This window comes from Cygnus olor, chromosome Z, assembly GCF_009769625.2.
Source record: "Cygnus olor isolate bCygOlo1 chromosome Z, bCygOlo1.pri.v2, whole genome shotgun sequence".
Taxonomy (NCBI): Eukaryota; Metazoa; Chordata; class Aves; order Anseriformes; family Anatidae; genus Cygnus; species Cygnus olor.
In genome coordinates, this window is record NC_049198.1 from 77,877,319 (window position 1) to 77,896,813 (window position 19,495).

At 43.1% G+C, this 19,495-nt stretch overlaps 2 protein-coding genes across 9 annotated transcripts in view; one reads left to right on the forward strand and one right to left on the reverse strand.

Annotated features, from left to right (window-relative positions):
* Positions 1–14,317, reverse strand: MBLAC2 (metallo-beta-lactamase domain containing 2). 4 transcript variants are annotated; one of them, XR_005815070.1, is made up of 6 exons: positions 13,836–14,317; positions 10,508–10,665; positions 7,489–7,550; positions 5,012–5,130; positions 3,370–3,416; positions 1–1,225 (listed from the first exon to the last, which is right to left on the reverse strand). XR_005815070.1 is itself a non-coding variant. In XM_040540161.1 (4 exons), the coding sequence occupies exons 1-3, from the start codon at positions 14,269–14,271 to the stop codon at positions 7,536–7,538; spliced, it is 609 nt and encodes a 202-aa protein (XP_040396095.1). In that variant the 5' UTR covers positions 14,272–14,317; the 3' UTR covers positions 3,453–5,130; positions 7,489–7,535. The 4 variants fall into 4 exon arrangements, 3 of the variants coding, with proteins under 3 accessions (XP_040396095.1, XP_040396094.1, XP_040396093.1); XM_040540161.1 differs by lacking the exons at positions 1–1,225; positions 3,370–3,416 and having other exon boundaries at positions 3,453–5,130; XM_040540160.1 differs by lacking the exons at positions 1–1,225; positions 3,370–3,416; positions 5,012–5,130 and having other exon boundaries at positions 7,051–7,550.
* Positions 13,976–19,495, forward strand: part of POLR3G (RNA polymerase III subunit G) — a 21,521-nt gene continuing 16,001 nt past the window's right edge. For 2 of the 5 annotated variants that reach the window (XR_005815071.1, XM_040540166.1), the window contains exons 1-2: positions 14,986–15,192; positions 17,400–17,528. Coding sequence is in view for 4 of the 5 variants with exons in the window: in XM_040540166.1 (XP_040396100.1) it covers positions 17,409–17,528 (120 nt within the window). In the remaining variant the exon portion in view is untranslated. Of the gene's footprint in view, positions 14,245–14,566; positions 14,586–14,985; positions 15,193–17,399; positions 17,529–19,495 lie in introns of those variants that run through there. The other 3 variants (XM_040540162.1, XM_040540164.1, XM_040540165.1) reach the window with 3 other exon arrangements.

A 19,495-nucleotide genomic window follows, 5' to 3' on the forward strand; every position in this document is an offset into this window, starting at 1 on the left:
TAGGGTGTGTGTTTGTGGACGCAGCGTGCGTGGGGAGGAGTTTTGTTTAGCCTTTACGGCTTCCTAAGCTTAGAATTGTCTCGATTCGGCCTCCCAAAAATATATTAATCCATATATATTAAGTCTGTTTTGACACTTACTCCAAGCATAATAGGCAATCCAGGCTGCACAGCCTGATAGCAGCATGTCGAGTTGTAACCCTAAGATTTCAGAGGCAACCGGCATCACAGGGTTTACAACTTCTAACTATATAACTTAATAACTATAGCTCCAGTGCCACTAGTATTGAGCACTGCAAACCAGTCGATGCGACGTGACATATTCCATGGCTGGGGGAAATACTCAGGTCACTGATAAAAAAAACACTGACATGAAGAAGTGTCACCTCAGCATACCATCAGCCTGCTTCACTGTGTGTCCCTGCTGCCTTGTCATTTGGGATGCCTGTTAGTGGACAGGGCTCTTATAGAGCCAGTACTAACAGTACAGTCCATTGTCATTCACTGGACCACATGGATGTTCAAATCTCTGCTGTCATGAGTGAAGCCCTACCTAGATTCACGGAAGGGGCTCAGGCATTGAAGTCCTGTTCTTAGTGTTCATCACTGACTGACAGCACATTACACAGGTGTTTCACATCTGTAGACACACAGATTTCCAGCAATAGATCAGGCAATGCTAGTTAAATCTCCACACTGAACAACTTTGCTGCTCACTAGTTACAGATTTGTGAAGATGCAGCAGGTTGATCCTAGGTGCTCTACTGGACCTGAAGAGCTGGAATCAGTAGGTATGCTCAAGACAGTTATCCTGAACAAAGTCAGGCAGAGTCAAGGGTTATTTGACTGGCTCTTCATATTTTTTCTGCCCCACAGATCAAGTAAGCAGAGGCACTGTGAGGAGTTTGTAATTGTCCTCTGTGAACAGATGGCATCTTTGTAATTAAAAGCATAAATTATTGTCAGGTTTAACCCTCAACCTGCACTGTAGCAAGACCTTTTATTAGAGAATTATAATTTCAGTCCTTGTCATTTGGGTAGATCTCCGATTAGATGCATTCCTCTGAACAATTACCTGTTTGCCTTCAGATGTGGTTCTCCCCACCGTTTGGAGCAGGGAGCTGAACACAGATCCTGAATATGGGTCACAGACCTCCATGCTGGCAACTCCGCAGTCAGGGCTCATCATGTGGAAGCAGTTGGTGCTCCGTAGTAAACAAGCATACCTGCAAACAATTTTTGCACTTTATAGAACATAGACACGTGTCCAGAGAGAAAAGGGAAGTGCTAAGTGGAGAAAACACACTCTCAGAGCATGGAGGAGGTGGTGCTATAAAACCCACAGGAATAAGCACATCGCCATGTGCTCTTGCTTATAAATTTGATGATTGTAAGCTAGTCCCATTTGCAAGTGTAGGAAGGGAGAGTGTCTTACCATTTACAACCCTGAAAACTAAACTTGCACTGTTTATAAATATAGCAAAGCCAGCTGCTGTGTTCATGTTGCACATGAAGTGGGGATGCCAGGAGTTCAAAACCAAAAAGACAGGCTAGAATTATAATAGCTAAAAGTAAATATTTGATTTGGGGTATAGTAAGTGAGACTTGTGAACCCCCTTACATTTTCCAAGCTGGCAATACCCCTTCTAACGTTACTACTTATGAGTAAATGGTATTAATTAGAATATCACGAACAGGGGCCTCACACCTGCGTATTGCCACTTTAGGAAGGAAAGTAATTGCTTATATTTGGGATACCCTTGAAGGCTCTACTGTTAGATCTATGTTCAGCTTTTAATTAATTCACAAACTCATCTACTGCTATATGAAAGCCATTTGTGGATCTGTCTGCCAGCCATATATTCATTTTGAGTGAATGTTTCCTTCTCTATTCCTAATTTTTTTTAGTATTGAAACCATGCAGCTGTTCCATTGTCCCAAACTGAATTTTACAAATCTTGTCCCACCTGTTCAAAATCAGATTAAATAACATAACTGATGTAAAACAGGCTGCATTGTCAGTAAAATTAATCTAGAAACTTTTAAAGCCATAGTTTTGCTTTGGCAGACTGCATTCAATGTCAGGTGTTGCTTGTCCACATCATTCTTACGACAAATCAAAGGCACAAAATCAGTGCAAAAATAGAAACTCATATGAAGAACATAGCATGTGTTCTAGCCAGTTTGATGGAAATGTATTCCTGTACACATCTGGGTCAATTGGCTGAGCAGTCCCTTACTTGCTAGCTATGATAAAGTGACGGAAGCACTGGCCAAGGCCCTTTACAGAGTCCTCCCCGTGTCAGGGTTCTTTTTTTCCCCCACCAGTGTTTTCCGATTGTAATTGCTGTAGAATGCCTCCTACCTTCCCAAGACTGTGTTGTACATACATGGGGACACATACAGGCAAAGTCAGTTATTAGATTGCTTAGATTATCCCATCCAGTAAAAGCTGACTGGTTGGAGGAACTATGTAGCAATGATAGAACAAGCTGGAAATGGCTTGGGATAGCATAGCAAAAAGATAATAATAAACTTAAAGCACTATTGGCTTCTACCTGAATTCTGGAATGAAGTATATTTTTTTATTATTTTATTTTCATGGTAAATTTAAGGGGGTTATTTTATTTATTTAAGGGGGTTATTTATTTATTGTACAGAGATACAGTCCCCAGTGGCATCTTTCTGTTTGTTAACCTTCTCAGCAATCATTTCCCTCAGGATCGAGCACAGCAGCTTTGCCACTGCACTGGAGGCAGCTCCTGGCTGTGATTGTGCCACTGTGCAAAGCCCCTGCACCCAGTCCAGCAGCAGCTACAACACCTTACACACCTTATAGGCCTGTAGGTAGCTAGTAACTCTGTATGCTCTGTATGTCAGAATATATGTCAGAGAGGAAAAAAGATGGGATATTCTGCTTGTGCATGCTCTGCAGAAGTGCTAGCTAACTTTGAGGTATGAGTACACTACACAAAGCAAGAGGGTGTTAATGTGTAAGCTATATGTAGGCTAATGTGTAAGCTATAGTGGTAAACAGATTTAGCATCATCCTACGCAGTTGTCTGGGCTAATTACGCATGTCACAGGACCAGGCGGCTATCTGACTAGCCTGGATAACCCTGTGCTGCACCACAGTGTGGGCAGTGTCAGTATTACTTGTTTTTACCAACAAAACTTGTATGTAATATTTAGCTTCAAATAATGTTAAATTTAAAACCTAACAAGTCTTTGCTGTAGAGAAATCCCTTCTACATGAGCAGAATATAGGGTGAAGTAACCTATGTGGCAGCTTTAAGGCAATTCTTATTTAGGCAATGATCCTCTTTGTGACTAAAGCAGCCTCCTTAAACTCTGTAGCTCATTTCCTTACCTGCTAAGCTGTAGGAAGGACAGCCGTATATATCCTCCGCACAGAGACTGAGTGGAGTTACAAGCGTAAAGGAAGACAGGATCAGAATTCCAAATGATGTTAATTAATTTATGAAGTGGTCTGGAGTCGGTAATATTAAAAGGATGAATGCAAGTTGAAAGAAAGCACTTTCTTTCATAGGAGAAAACTTAATTGCAGAAATATAAGATTCAAAATAATTGGGTAGAAAACACTATTATAGAAAAGAACACGGAGATTACAGTGGACCAGAAATAAAGATATGAACAAGGGACGGTGGAGCTGTGGAATGCAAGGTTGAACCTGGTCTATTCTGCTTGGTGCTGGTGGAGTACAGCTCTACAGAGCATAGTTAAAAGACAAGAATAAACAAAGTGGAAAGATGTTGAGAAAACAAAACAAAACACAAAGGTATTAAATTTTTCCATATGTCACATTTGTTAAGCTTTTTAGAGACTACTGGTTCAGAATCATTGAATGGTTTGGGTTGGAAAGGGCCTTAAGACCCACCCAGTACCACCCCCTGCCATGGGCAGGGACACCTCCCACCAGCCCAGGCTGCCCCCAGCCCCATCCAGCCTGGCCTTGGGCACTGCCAGGGATGGGGCAGCCACAGCTCCACTGGGCAGCCTGGGCCTGGGCCTCACCACCCTCTGAGTGAAGGATTTCCTCCTAACATCTAACCTAAATCTCCCCTTTTACTTTAAAGCCATTCCCCCTTGCTCTATCCCTACACCCCCTGACACAGAGTCCCTCCCCAGCTTTCCTGCAGCCCCCTTTAGGCACTGGCAGGCCATTGTGAGGTCTCCCCAGGGCCTTCTCTTCGCCAGGCTGAACAACCCCAACTCCCTCAGCCTGGCACCATAGGAGAGGTGCTTCAGTCCCTTGATCATCCTCGTGGCCTTGTTATCAGCAAACTTGCTGAGGGTTTGCTCGATGTCACCATCCATGTCACCAACAAAGGTGTCAAACATTACTGGTCCCAACACTGACCCCCGAGGAACATCGCTGGTCACTGATCTCCACCAGGACATTGAGCTGTTGACCACAACTCTTTGAGTGTGACTATCCAGCAAAATCTTTACCCACTGAGTGGTCCATCTTATCCATGTCTCTCCAATTTAGAGACAAGGATATCATGGGGGCAGTGTCAAATGCTTGATGTCAGTTTCTCTTCCCCTGTCTACCAATGCTGCTAACAGTTTTCTGTTATGTAAAAAGATGTTATACTGACCCTGCACCCAAGAAAAACAGTTTAAGTTGTAGAAAAGTGTAACTTGGACTGCATGTGAAAAATCTAGGAGGATCAGTAAGCAATAATGTGTTGTGGAATGAACTTTAGGACTGGTTGGTGAGTCACAGGGCTTCCCTTTGCCTGCCAGGTTTCTTAGCTTGTGCTTCAGACTCCATGGGTGCCCAATACAAGCATTAGGAAGGAAAAGAAGCTGCTTCTCCAGGTGAGGTAAAGGGGGAAAAGGTGGGGAAACTCATCAGGAGGCATAGGCATAAGTCTGGGGAGGTGTAGCAGCAGATAATGTGGGACAGAGGAGAAAGTTGGTAACAGGCCAGAAACTTGGAGCAGTTGAGGGACCATAAAGAGAACAAGCCACGGAGAACTGGATACAGTGGGGGCAGGCAGACCTGCAAACCTCACACTTAATGCAAACGTTCTGCTTCTTTGCTTGAAGCTGGTACTAGGTGACCTCAGGCTGGTCTTCTGCAGTCTTCTTTCTTCCTACTTGTCTGCAAAGAAGTGCAATAAGCATTTGATTTCTCATCTGCAAAACAAACCTGTCTCCTTATCTCCTGAATGCCAACGAAAATGTTCATTCTTGTAGCTAGTACAATTTATCATATCAAATCCGATGTCAAATATGGTAGTTCTCAAAAAGTCCAGTACATGTAGCAAACTTCCTTCGATTCACTTGATACCAAGTGAGAAGGACATACGCTTCTCTCCCTGATAGAATAGAGACAAATCTGAAATGTTTTATGACTATGATTAGTTAGATAAAAGGACACTTAGAAAATTTGCAAGGGTAAATGATGTTCCAAGCCTGGAGGGTGTGTCTGAAAAGATTAGGTGAGGAACTCAGGGTATTCATGTCCTTGGACGTGAAAATGACTCAGCCTAGTATGCATGTCTAAGTTGAGTACCGACCTATCCACAAACATCAAGAATCTGAAAGACCATCAGTAGAAACAAAAGCACATACTTCAACAAGTTATGGGAAATAGTGTATATATATATTTTTAAATCCAATGAATCTTTCGATTGTATATAACCCCTGTAGCCTGGACAATCCAGCACACACAGCAGGTGGAGCAATCATGTGTCCAGCACCGCAATTAAATGATGCCTGTTTTCTAAAACTCCAAACTGAGTCTTAGAGAGTTTCTATGACCGACTTTTACAGTATCACACTTGCAAACCCATTTATTGAGGAGCAAGTAGTGACAGCAATGAATTCTGCTGACACGTTAGGTTCTGAATGTTCGTGTTTCAAACCTGGACATTAGAGCAGGTCAGCAGGCAAAAAGAGGTAATTCAGAGAGGAACAAGCAAGGGAAAATAGAGGCATGGGGGATAAAGGAGGCTCGTTGCATGTAAACAGACTCCTGGTTAGTACCCGTGCTTGGCCATGCCCTGTGCCTCATCACTGCAATCTTTACTGTCTTCTTGCCAAAATCCATTTCTCAAGATTTTCTGGGGGCACCCAACTGTTTCCATCCAGGCCAATCTGCACAGGCAGTCATGTATATGCGTATAGGACATGTGGAGCAAGTGCGCTCATGTGTGTGTCTCTTCTGGGAACACATGCAAATTTTCTTATCCTTTAGATAGAACCAACATTGTGATATTTTTAAATTATTTTTATATAATTGCATTGTATTCCTACTAATTACTCATGATTTATTCATTTTCCTAATAAAATCATTTTATTTCTACCTATATTTGCCTTCAAATTTTGTCATTAGCATCACCATAAAATTCAAAATTTAACAAGGTGTACTCATTTTGAAGGCAAGATTTGCCAATGGTACCAAATGAAGTCATGTGCAAATTCTGGTCCTAAATTAGGTATACCTCTTTATTACTAGGCAGGCAGCTATCATACCCTGGGAGACGTTTACAAACACACCAGCTGCATGTTCACACATCACTGTAGTCAGCACTACGCAGTCCTTCAGAGGCTTCAGAGACTATTCAAAATAGATTAGAGTCTTTCTTTTATTAAGAACTAAACAGGAAGTACAGAGGCATTATTTCAAGTTGTGTGTTAAGCAAAAGCTACATGAACATTTTTTGTTTCACATACACGTAACAGCTCTCATTAGCTGCTGTCTTGCATGGAAATAATAAACAAAATCATCCCAAACTCAAATTCATCCCTCAGCATATACTTCCATCATAACTACATTTTCTGTGTGCCAATTCCATAGAAAACCTAATTCTGGTATGTGTTAAAGCCTGTTTTGTGGTGAGTTTTTTTTGAGAAGTACCTACTCATGGCTTTGTATATGCAGCAGCAGTCGATGATATGCAAATGTTTCTAATGCATCCTCTTGCACAGAAAACCACTAGCATTTTTTAAGGATTTTACACTCTATTTAGAATGAGTAAGTATTTCTCTTTAAAATAACAGAAATTACTAGACCACATAGAACTGTAACACTTTTATTATCATTATTTATGTTTTTTTGTCTGTGTAAACTGTTGTTTAACACCACAAGTTTTGACAAATTACAGAGCACAAATTCCCAGCTGAATTTTTTGTAAATTCTCTAGCCTACTGAAAACTGAATTAACATACATTAGTTTTTACAACGAAAGCAACACAGTTCCAAATGTCCAAAATGTTGCAATATTTAAACTTACAATGTCTGTTTTAAATATTTAATCCAAGCAGTGTTAAAGGGACACTGTCAAACTCTCGCAACGACAAATTTGGTAATACTTAACAAAAATAGTCAGAGATAGTTCTTTATATAAAACATATCTTTTACCTAATAGTGAATTATAATACAAAAATAATCTCAAGACCTCAAAAACAACTTTCAACGGGATTATAGCAGCAGTTTACCAGTTTACTAACTCACCCCATTTTGGGCTACGTTCACATAAAGCTCACTTCTGATCTAGGATATTACTCCATAGATTCCTGTAAAGGAAAATAAGGAACAGGTAATTGCTGTTATCTACATATATTTAATGGGCTTAAGTATGGTTCAATAGGGCATTTTAACAGTGACCTGGACACTTAAGGGTCTTTTACGCTTAGTGATAACACTAAGCACAGATTTAAACACAAATGAAAGAGGAAATCTGCCTTTTCAATTGGCATACCTATGAGCCTCCTGCTAGGAGCTCTGGTATGAGTACAGTAGAATCTGGCTTCAGGACTTGTAAGGGGAGAACAAATAGGTGAAACTACAGTTGTGTAAGACAAAATGCTAATTCAAACTGATCTCACTCTGCTAATTAACATTTCTGAAACTCTAGCAATCTCCTAGATATTGGCAGACTTTGTGACAGAACAGGTCTCTGTTCTCGAAATTATTGCACAGGTTTATCATGAGTGCTCCTGCACTCATCACAAAATCATAAAGCAAGATTACTACTGGTATGATGCTGCAGATGTCTGATTTGGAGGAATTCAATCCATTGCTGTTGGGTAACCTGAGGCACCATGGCTTCATCCAGATAACTGGTGTGAGCTTCACCGCTATGTATTTCTTCACCCATTCTGACTTTCCCGCCAATGTGACTGCCCACTGTGAACCCTTGGCTATAAAGAACGGTGTGGACTGCTACAAAACAAGCCGTGTGTTAGTCAGCAGAGAAAAAAAGAAAGCCACAAGGTGAAGTTTGTTCTGTGCCTCTTCACGGAATGGCTTTTTTGCTTCCCGGACTAACTAACCTTTTCTATTCCTTCCTCTGGCCAAACAAGCTGCTCTTGGCTTCATATATGACACAAACCTATCCACTGATTAAACACTCCCCATGTAATACGTCAGCATACCTGAATTACTCCAAAAGAGAGACTATGATCCAAAGTGATAACAAGTCTTCCAGGTGCCACACGGTTACACTTGTTCTGCCTACTGTACAATTTTGCTACAGCTTGTAGCAGGCACTGCTAACAAGAATGAGGCAGCCTATCAGTACTACTCTCAGTGAAGAATATACTCAAATAGTAAAGACAGGAGTGCAGTGAGCTGTGAAAGGAGAAGAGGGCTACATAAGATACTCTACATCACTTTTAGACAGACGTGCTTTTTATTTTGCAACTGGTTTCCCAAAAAAGGCCGTTTTTATCTCTGGAATTTACACCTATTAACAAGGCCACTAATTTCCACTCTCCCATGCCTTCAGGCCCAAACTTTGGGCTCCCTTTCTGTCGGTATGAGAGGAAGAAACAAAGCTTCCACATAACATGAAAGCCAAACAAATACGGTAAAACTCCACTAAAATTTGGGAAAAACATTTGCAATCTTATTAGGAAAGTATATGTTTATATATTAAAACAACATCAGACAGTGTCCTTTTAAAGAAGATAAGTACATAGACTGTTATAACAATTACATGAACATTAACCATTTCAACAACTTTTCAATATCATACATTCCAGGCTCAAAAGCAAGTTACAATGTCACTTGGCATTCCTCAATGTATTCAGCTTTTTTTTAGAACAGACCCAAGTGCTTTACTTCTCCATACGCACCAAAACACTTCATAAGCAAACCGTAAACAGTTCAAGATACATTCCCTGTGTGGAAGCAAGCATACCAGCTGTTTCATCCAGCACCTGCAGTGGGGCAAAGCGATGTTACTGCCTCCGCCCTGTCCCTCCCACAGAGCGCTAACAGCCAAGTCACAATCCAGTCACACAGAAATACTCTTAAACACGAATAAAACTTTCACGTTTGCAACAGCCCATTTGTATCTCCCAAATTCAGAGAACACCCTAGTGTATAAATCAAACTTTATTTTATGAGCTCATCAGAAAAGAAGAAAAACAACACACCAAGCAAGGGCCCAATCCACGTTGTACGGTCTAGCATAACACATGCATTCATTAATTCATTAGCTAGCACACCTGTAAGCAAAACAGTTCCCTACCTGGCAGTGACAGTGCTTATTCTTCCTCCTCCATCAGGGTACACGTGTCCCCCACACCCTACTGGGAAGCATGAAAGCCCTAGTAGTCCGTCTGCTGTGGGATCCACATCAAAAGCTTTTTTGTTAAACTGGTGTTATCTATATCATCCAGCTTGGAAGTTTGGTCTATACTGTTTCCATACATCAGTGGATTCTGCAAAAACTGCCAAGCGGTTACTTTGCAAAGATGCTTGAGATGACTGCTGCAGGGGACAGCGAGCTGTGGGTGATAACAGCTACACCAAAGTCCTTATCTCTCTCTGCCCACTGAATCCTGCCTTGGTATTGCTCTCATTTTGGTGCTACTCCCAGCATAAATCAGGCATCAGTATGAGCTGTCCTAGGCCAAAACCTGAGCAGGATTTGGGTGAGCAGCCACAATGCTAGTGCTACATCAAAGAAGTTTTAGGCATGGATGTAAAACCTCTCATTTTGGCATATATGTATCTGTTAGAATCATATCAAAAATAAAACGATATATTTCAATCACAATATGTGTGCAAACATGCCCTGAAAAAAACAGAAAGAAAAATGGCAGCTTTCGCTAAGCTACTAGCTTATGCATTTTTCCATAAAAACAGGAATAGAGTCAGCAAAAACGAGAACTTTTACAGCTCATCCACATCATTTTGCCAGCTCTTCCCTAATGCATACTGCATTTTGCTTGCACCAACATTTTCACAAGTCATTTGGTTTTCCACAAGGGGACAGACCACACAAAATGCACATTCAAGAAGTGCCTCTGGAATTTGTGACACGAAGTGCTATGCTTGCAATGGATCTCATGGCACAAGTAGATACTTTGTGACAAAACCCAGCTTGGGAGATGTAGTTGGAAGCTAGGCGATACAACCTTTCTGCTCCGAATATGTTAAAGTGCCCAGGCAGTACCTTCTCCACTAGACCTCTGTCCACCAGTTCCATCAGGCGCTGGCAGCTTGCAACGTAGTCACTTACTCTGCTGTAGGGAAGCCAGTCAATCATGGATCCATCGTACACAACGTCTCCGCTGAACAAAATCTTGTGCTCTCGGTCATGTAAGCAAATACTTCCTCTGGAATGGCCAGGCATGTGCATGACGGTGAGCTGTCGGTCTCCAAGGCTGATGACATCCCCTGAAAACACAGGCATTACAGGGATAAATGCATGCATTTATCATGCACATTAAACACTACGAAAAAAGTACAGCCTATCCACGTGCTACAGCTACCCATGTGTGTTTATACACAGCGTACGTGGGAACACTGGGAGCAACAGTGGGAGCAGGACCTTTTTTCTCACTGAGTGCCAGAGGCATTTGAAAAATGCACTTGACAAGATGGTATTTTCCAGTGATAGTAATGAATAACACAGGCTTGAGCTGTATTAACTGAACCAATTCTCACCCTAATGAGCTGAACAATATAAAAAGAAATGATAGAGAAAATAAAACAGGAAACAAACAGAACAGATCTAAGCCATGTCTCCTTTGAAAATTTCCGAAGTATTTCACATTTTATTAAACTTTATCCTCAATTCACCTAGAACTCAACTGCAGCCACTTTTGCATGGAAAAACAACAGGATATAAATTGCAGAAAGAGGAGCAAGTTTGGCCTCCAAATATGTTTTTAACTGTCTTGAATCAGACACACAAAAACAGAACGTTATTCTCCATTTTAAATGTGAATGTCTTTTCATTGCTCTAGCCCCTGAGCTTGTGTTTTCAGCAGAAAGCCAGTCCAGGGTTGGCAGATAATTAACAACAAGTCTGTTGTTAAGTTATAATGCCAGCTTAGTTGTAAATGTGCATAATCCATTAATTCACAGGTGATAAATACATAAACTTTAGGGCTGTGAAGGGAAGGAATAAGCAACCTTCTCTAAAGCATGTGCTTAATAACTACACAAAACAGTTATGAAAAATAACATCCAGTATCATAAACTTCACGAAATGAAGACCTGTATAAGAGGATGATGCTCGGAACTGTAATACGCATTTCAGGTTGCAAAGTGAACAAGAAAAAGCTCCCAAACTTCTATTACATTAGAAGTACGACAGTTACAGAACCATCTGACTCAACCAACAGGTATCCTCAGATTTACTCAAGACTCAGCAAGCCTGAGGGTGTTGTCCTAGGGACAGCAAGGGAACTTCACTCTTGAAAGCCAGACCTCTCATCAGAGGACCTGAGTGCTTTGGGACTGGGCTGGCAAGTATTGCCTCATGTTCTGGGATGATGTAAAGCACAGTGCCTTGGCTGAGTGCGACTCAGGGAGGGCAGTCATCTCGAAGTGCTACGGGTAGGGATGGGGGATGTCATCCACTCATGTCCATTCGCAAAGCACGAGAACAGTGTTTAGAAGTCACTGCAGAGCTGTCATTTAACCATGCTGTACCTATCTGGGAATTGGGTCCCCACATCTGCAGCAGCAGCCAGCCTCAAACTTATCAGAGAGAATTTTTAGTCAAATTCTCTTTTAAAGGAAATGCTCAGAAGCCTTGATAGAAGTAGGAGGCCTGCCTTTAGAGAAGATTATATAGAAAATGCCTGTTCTGGTGATTGAAACAGCAGCGGAGATGGTGAAGTTACGGGAACAAAGTGGTGCAATAGGTTTCAGATTGCTCCAGCTGTGAAAAGAAAAGTACAAGGAAACAGAATATGACATCCAGAATTGAAAGAAGCATACAGATATATATGCATATATGCATGTGTATATATATATAATATATATAATACACGTAACTAGGAAGACAGTAGGTAGTAAGGCAGAATACAAGTAGATGCCATTTTAGCTAAAATAGCTGAAAGGAATGGTGCTTGAAAGATCCCGTAAGATTACAGTAATGCAAAAACTGATGCCAATAAATGAAGCGGGCACTGTACGAGTAAAAGCCATGGCTCTGGATTCTAACAGAACGTAACTCTGCAACCTACTTTTGAGTATTACTGGATATACTTGCCCCACAGCAATTAGACATGCATTGACATGACATGCCACTTCCACACAGTTTGTCTCAATGAAAGCTGCGCTAGAAACTTTGATGTTACTTTGACGGTGAGTACGCTTGACCTTTTATGATTTTAATAATTCCTCCCTTTTGGAGAATAAACAGCCTAAACTCCTGCTGACTGTTGCCAAACTGCTCATCAAATCTTCTTTGAAGCCTTCAGTTAAGCCTTCTCCAGCACCTTTGCAGGGTGATGGGCTAGGACAGCTACTACCTAAATCATCTGCAGGTGTAATCTGTCTATTGCACTGCTACCCTTTAACTCCTGCCCCGTGATATTCTGCAGTTAGGTTACCTGTTGCTGAAATAACCTAGTCATTGTTAACGATTAAATCAAACTGAAAAAATGAGCAGAAATGTCTGTTTTTTTATATACCTGTAAAAAGCTTTTTCTGGAAATGTTACATTCATGTAAATTCTTCTGCAAAACACAACTCACGTGCTCTGCTGTGCATATTTCACTAATTAATTTTTACTCACTGTTATGCCTTGACTGTTTATAAGCAATAAGGGTTACCAGATGCCAGAACTGACTGGCACGGCGGCTGGCACACTGCTAGAAGAAGCCTGAGGGTCCGTCAGTCTCAATTAGTCAGCCTTTAAATGCTGGCTCCTTGCTCCCCCCAGTGCCGCTAAGCAGTTCTTATTCCAAGGCAAAAATCCTCCACCTTCAGGCAAACAAATCAGGCGAGCAGGGGGCATTTCTATGCATGTTCCTGAAAATGCTTTCAGAACAGGTGGAAACAGGGATTTTACCTGCTGTGCGCTGATTTTTTTGTGTTGTGGTGAGGACTGTGGGGTGGGCTGTGGACTCCACAAAGTGGGTTGTGGAGGCTGTATGAACCTGGAAATCCAGAGTTTGATGTGGAAAGAAGGCAGAAAAAGTGGGATGCCAAAAAATAATAATAAAAAAGGCACAAAAGTCAGGTTAAGGTTTGTGCCATGCTGAGGACTGCAGTTGGATGCTGGACCCCCCAGAGTGGGCTGTGGAGCCTCTACAAACCTGTAAATCCATAGTTTGACGCATAAAGAAGGCAGGAGAAAGGGGACTCCGAAAAAAATAAAAATAAAAAAGGCACAAAAGCCAGGTTAAGGACGCCAGGGAGGGAAAAAAGCCGTCCCTGGGCAGCCCGAGGCTGGAATCAACGCGGGCATCCCCTCAGGCGGCGCCTCACCACAGCGCCCGCCAGGAGCCGCCGCGGCAGGGGGGCGACAACCCCACACGTCCCCGCCGCCCCCAGCCACCCGTGTCCCCCGTCCCGTGTCCCCTTGTCCCCCCGTTCCCGTCCCTCACCGTCCTGCAGCAGCCGGCTGGGCCGCACGGGGGGGACGCGGAACTGCCTCGCCCGCCAGCCGGGCCGCGGCGGCCGCGCCACCTCGCGGTCCGACAGCCAGGTGACGGCCTCGTAGTTGTCGCCGCGGAGCAGCGCGGCCGCCTCGGCGCTGTGCACCGCCACCTCCTCGAAGTGCCGCAGCCCGCCCGAGTGGTCGAAGTGGACGTGGGTGGCCACGGCCAGCAGCGGCCGCGGGCCGGCGCCCTCCAGCAGCCCGGCGGCGCGCAGGTAGTCGGGCAGGCTGCGCAGCCCCAGCCCGGCGTCGATCACCACGTCGCGCTGCGAGCCCCGCACCAGCCAGATGTTGGCCCGGTTGCCCGACTCGTAGAAGCGCTCCTGGATCCAGAAGATGCCGCCGCCCAGGGGCTTGTGCGCAAACCACTCCAGCGCCGACATGGCGCCGGGCGCCGGGCACCGGGAGCCGGGCGGAGCCGGGGCTGGGGGGGGGGCCGGGACCGCCCCACTGCGGCAGCGGCGGGCGGAGCGCGGCGGAGGGAGGGGGGGTGAGAGGGGGTACGGGGTGTGAGGGGGCTGGGAGTGTGTGAGGGGACCGGTGGGGATGAGGGGACAGGGATGGAGAGGGTGAGGGGTGCAGTGAGGAGACGGGGGGCGTGAGGGGACCGAGGGGTGTGTGTGAAGGGACCGGGGGTGTGAGGGGACCAGGGGACGTGAGGGGACCGGGGGGGATGAAGGGACAGGGGGTGTGAGAGGTCTGAGGGATTGTGAGGGTACCAGGGGGCTTCAGTGGACAGGGAGGATGAGGGAACGGGGACAGGGATTTTGAGGGGATGGAGGAATGTGAGGGGACAAGGACCACGGGTGTGAGGGGACCGGGGGGATGAGGGGACAGGGATGGGGATAAGTGTGGGGACGGGAGTGTGAGGGGATGGGGGACACGAGGGGACCAGGGAGCGTGAGGGGACAGATGGGTGAGGGGATGGGGATGGGGGGCATGAGGGGACTGGAGGGATGAAGGGTAAGGGGGTGTGAGGGGACCGGGGGGGGATGAGGGGACAGGGGTCTGTGAGGGGACAAGGGGTGTGAGGGAACCGGGGGGCCGGGGAATGAAGAGACAGGGGGTGTGAGGGGACTGGGGATGTGTGAGGGGACCAGGGGGCGTCAGGGGATGTGGAGGATGATGGGACAGACTGGGGGTGCGAGGGGATGGGGATAGGGTGGGTGCCCGGCAGCGTGAGGGGATGGGTGTGACTGGGCACAAGGTAAAGGGGAACCAAATGGGTATATTTTCACCTTGCAGGGGACCAAGGCTGTTGTGACGAGTGTTTGCACCCACACTGATACCTTCAGGGACATAAGGTAAAGCAAAGCCAAACAAAATCCCAGCATTTAAACTTCAGCCCTTTTTCCTTTACCTGCTCCCCCCCACCCCTCCACCCCCCTTTTTTTTTATTTTTTGCATCCTCCACTGGTTTTACCCTTCTCTGAAAGTCAGCAGGATGGGGAGTTTTGCTCAGAGGACAAGTTAACAGGGACTCATGCAGGTGCTTGGCCACTGCAGCAGGCACGAGGCCTCTGCAGGCCTCTGGCTGCCTGGGTGACATAACACAACACCACGGGCAGCTCCTGTGGCCAGTATGTAGAACGTTGCACACTTAAACTGTGCTTTAGGTGGCCCTCACATCCTTCTGGTGCAATGGGATGGAAACTGTCCCTAGATAAGAAGATGCACCCAGGTGCTTGTCAGACATCGGTCATGGCTCTTGAGGTATAAAGCTGTCTTGGTAACTTTGTCAGGCTTAGTGGGTTAGTTGTAAAACACATGGTTTCCCGTGTGATTTCTCCTTCTTGATCGCCTTATGATGTCAGTAGACAGAAATGTCTTAAACGTTCAAAAAATTGTAAGTTTCAGCAAAACTTCTCACTTGGAACAGGGTTAGCTTTAAAGCTGGGTACTTCTCATAAGACTTATTCACTATTTCAGGAAAATCTCAGAATTAGTTTTAAAGCTGAACTTAAAAAAGTGACCATTATATTGAATCCAAAAAATGTGCCTTTCCTTGATACCTGGACATCTCCCTCAACTCTTGTTTCGTTTTCTTCAGTCGTTGGTTCCCTTTTTTCACATCTAGATAATTGCTCATGTTTGGGACTTTGCTGTATCTTTTACCTGTCTTCAGTTCTGTCAGGCTTACATCTTCTTTTTCATCTTGTTTTCAAATGACTTTGCTAATTTATTTTATTTTTGTATTTTCAGTTAATTAAATGCTCAGGCTTAGATTTTACTTTGTTGTCTTTCTTAAAATGATTTATTTAGGACTTTATGATTATTTTTAGATAGTTTTCTGTGTTGCTGACTGACCTGGAAATGTATAAAGTGATTTTGTTTTATCCAAGCAGAGCTTATTCCTGTTGAAAATAATACGCGAGAACATACCTGTTTTTCACCGACATTTCATAGAAAGGCCATTTCTTGCTTTTGCAGGAATTGTAAAAAGTCTTAAGTAGGCATTTCTTTGTTCCTAATCATCATTCTCTCCTGGGTTCCTTGTTGACTAGTTGGCATCTGTTTCTTGTTTCCCATTTGGACTTCTTGTCTCACCCTGACGCCTGCAGTAGGATGCCTTGGAACTATTTGGGTTGTTACAAGTAGAGCAGGATGGCAGGAACAAGCTTGATCATACCCAGCAGGTTGGTAAGCCATAGGGTAGCAGTGCAGTTTATGGTAAGCAGCACATGGGATTTCTGGGCCAGAAAAATGTTTCTCAGAGTTTGCTGTACCTGCCAGACCATGGGTCATACAGTTCTGCGATGGAGTGAGATGTGGCTGTAAATGTAGGCTTTTTTTTTTTTTTTTACAGTCTTGCAGCAAATTACTGTACCTGCAGGCTATTTCTTTAATATACTTTGTGAAATAGTTTAAAGCAGCCTCCTTTTATCAACAGTTAGCTTACAAATACGCTGAAGTGGAGCTGAGAGAAATCCTTTGATGCTTTTACCTTAAACCTCTTTGCTTTTGGCTCTTTTTCTGAACCCAAAGCTAGTTACAAAGATAAAGGAAGTACAAAAAAACAAAGGGACGAAGATGGCATGAGAGACAAACACAAACTATTTTTTGAGACACATTCAGGAAATGCAAAATGCCTTCATAGTAAGTTGATGATCCATGATCTTTTTTTTTTTTTTTTTTTGCCTATCTTGTTTCATGTTTCTTCTGCTTTGTCAGCCCTGATTGAACTCAACTCAGTGGATCCAAGCTTTAGAAGAGGAAAGTATGAAATTCATAGTTTAGGAGGTAATTAGGTGATTTCAGGCATGCAGAGGTGGCTAGCAGAAATGAGGGAGAGGAGTTGGTTTGAAGCATGTACCAAATTTATAGTATGCAGAAGAACCTAAGTTGGACATTAAAGTCTCTGCCTATTTAGAATGATCTTTGAGAGTCGTTTTAAAATTACTGCAGTGTTTGGTATACATTGGGTTTTCACACAGCAGTTTTATAGGTAATACATTTCATACACATAACAAAAATAAATCTTTAAAAACCTGTAATCTTATAATCTTTTCAGTAACTCCAGATGGCTGGGTCAGGTAGAGGAAGAGGACGTGCTGCGTTTACCTTCAACATTGAGGCCATTGGCTTTTCTAAAGGTGCATCTCTTCCCGACGTTGTGTGTAAGCCTCCCCCACCATTTCCTGTAAGTACAGCAGCTACCTTAGAGCACGCTCTTACTGTTTGGGTAAAGTGTATTCACTTCCATCGTGATCATAGAATGAAGTATAAGAACAACCCGAAGCATTTTGGGTCAGTTTTGAAGTACTTAATGTACTTTCATTTGTTGCTGTTATGGTTTTTATCGTTACTGCTTCCTGTCCCTTTGCTAACTGTGGTGTCCCATAGTTAACTGTATTGCTTGCAAGATGTTCATTCATTAAGGTCCTCAGCTTGATTTGGTTTTCTGGACATTACAGTAATGGAAACACTGAAGGTCTGAATTTGTTTGAAATAAAGTTACGCTAGCCTTGGAAGCTGTGAACGGATCTGGATTTATAAGTTTACTGTTGATGCAAACACAGAAAGATTCAGGATGAGTGTTGGGTGCCTCTGTAGCCAGAATGTGAAAATAACTTGAAGACAACCGAGAGATGTTCTATGTAATTAAGGAAGTTGAGATTGGACATTTGGGTTGTGTTTAGGATGTATCTGAAAATTAAAGGGGAAGAAAGAGTAAATAATTTTCTTACTAGGCTGAGTTTTGCTACGCAGGCAAACTTGGGCAATTCTGAGGCTGAAAAGGAGTCTTGCAGTGTTGCAGTTCCATATGACAGAATTTCCCATTTATGTCAGGATTTGATCAAGGTGCATGAAATTTTTCTCAGTCCCACACGTTACGGAACTTGTAAGTTTGGTGCTATTCTGAGATTCCCCTGAATAGTTATTTTGCCTATGGTTTTGATTTACTGAACCACATTACATATCCTCATAGTACACTATTTACCTTACAATTCAAATTTTATGATTTCATTCGTAGTAAGCCATCTACATTGTTCCTATTGTAAGTGTTGTCTGCTTGACAGCACTAAGAAACTGCATTCTGTATCAACTGTAGCTTCTGCAGTCAGCAGTGGATTTGCCTTGTAGTAGAATTGCTAGCCCCAGTATATCTAATGTATGCCACGGAGAATTTAAACACTTTTCTTCCACTCTGCCATTGAAAAATTGTGGCATAATTAGAACTGTTAAAAATTTCATGAATTATATTTAATGATTGGGCAGTGACCAAAAGTATGATATCACAGCTGTTGACTGACTGATGCTGAAATTATTTTAAGCAGTAGATTGTTGCTCTTACACATTTCTTACAGGCGCTTTTTGTGTTCTTATGGATTTCCTGTAAATGCAATTAAAACCCAGTTAAGGTGCATCAGCATATCATCAGCATCATTGGAGATTTAAAATGTTGGCCATCTAGCAAATACAGCTGTAAATAGTAAACTCCTTTCATGATCTAGCTCTGGGACTTGTGACAGTGCTTTGTGCATTGCAACCTACCGCTCAGATACTGACTGTGCACCATGTGTCAGGTGATATGCAGCTACTACATACCTATTCCAGTTACTACACACAAAAATATCCATTTACTACATACTAATTCCATCTTTGGCCCTAGTTTACTGTATATTTAAAAAACTCTTTTTGCTTATTCATATTTCCAGTTTCAGGAGTCATAGTTCAAAAGCAAGCAAACAAAACACCAAGAAAAACTTAATAATTCATTTAAACTCAAGTGAAAGAAATGAGATGTGTGCTACCTGGTTGTGACATGACATTAGTCAAACTGTGTCAATGTTATTCAGAGTAATCATACTTAATGTAGGTGCAATACTGTTTTAGAAGAGGTTAAGACCTGGGCTACACTGACTGAAGCCACATTTTCTGATTAATTTAGATCGGCAAGAAAAAGCACTCTTGGGATTTAAGAACCCTGTGGGCTTAACATGGATGTGAATGGCTATTTCACAAGTTTAATGTATTTTTCCTTTATTGCTTGATACATTTTTACAGAAAGATACAGTGAAGTCATAAAAGGTATACATTTATTTGTAAAATTATGCATGTCAGAATGCATTAAAGTATACTTGCAAAGTGGTATAATGCAGAGTT

Excerpts from the sequence above, each read along its gene's own strand:
- MBLAC2 (XM_040540159.1), bottom strand. The coding sequence starts at position 14,271 with ATGTCGGCGCTGGAGTGGTTTGCGCACAAGCCCCTGGGCGGCGGCATC. Across the intron at positions 10,666-13,835 it reads CAGCCGGCTGCTGCAGGACG|GGGATGTCATCAGCCTTGGA; the intron begins GTGAGGGACGGG and ends CTGTGTTTTCAG.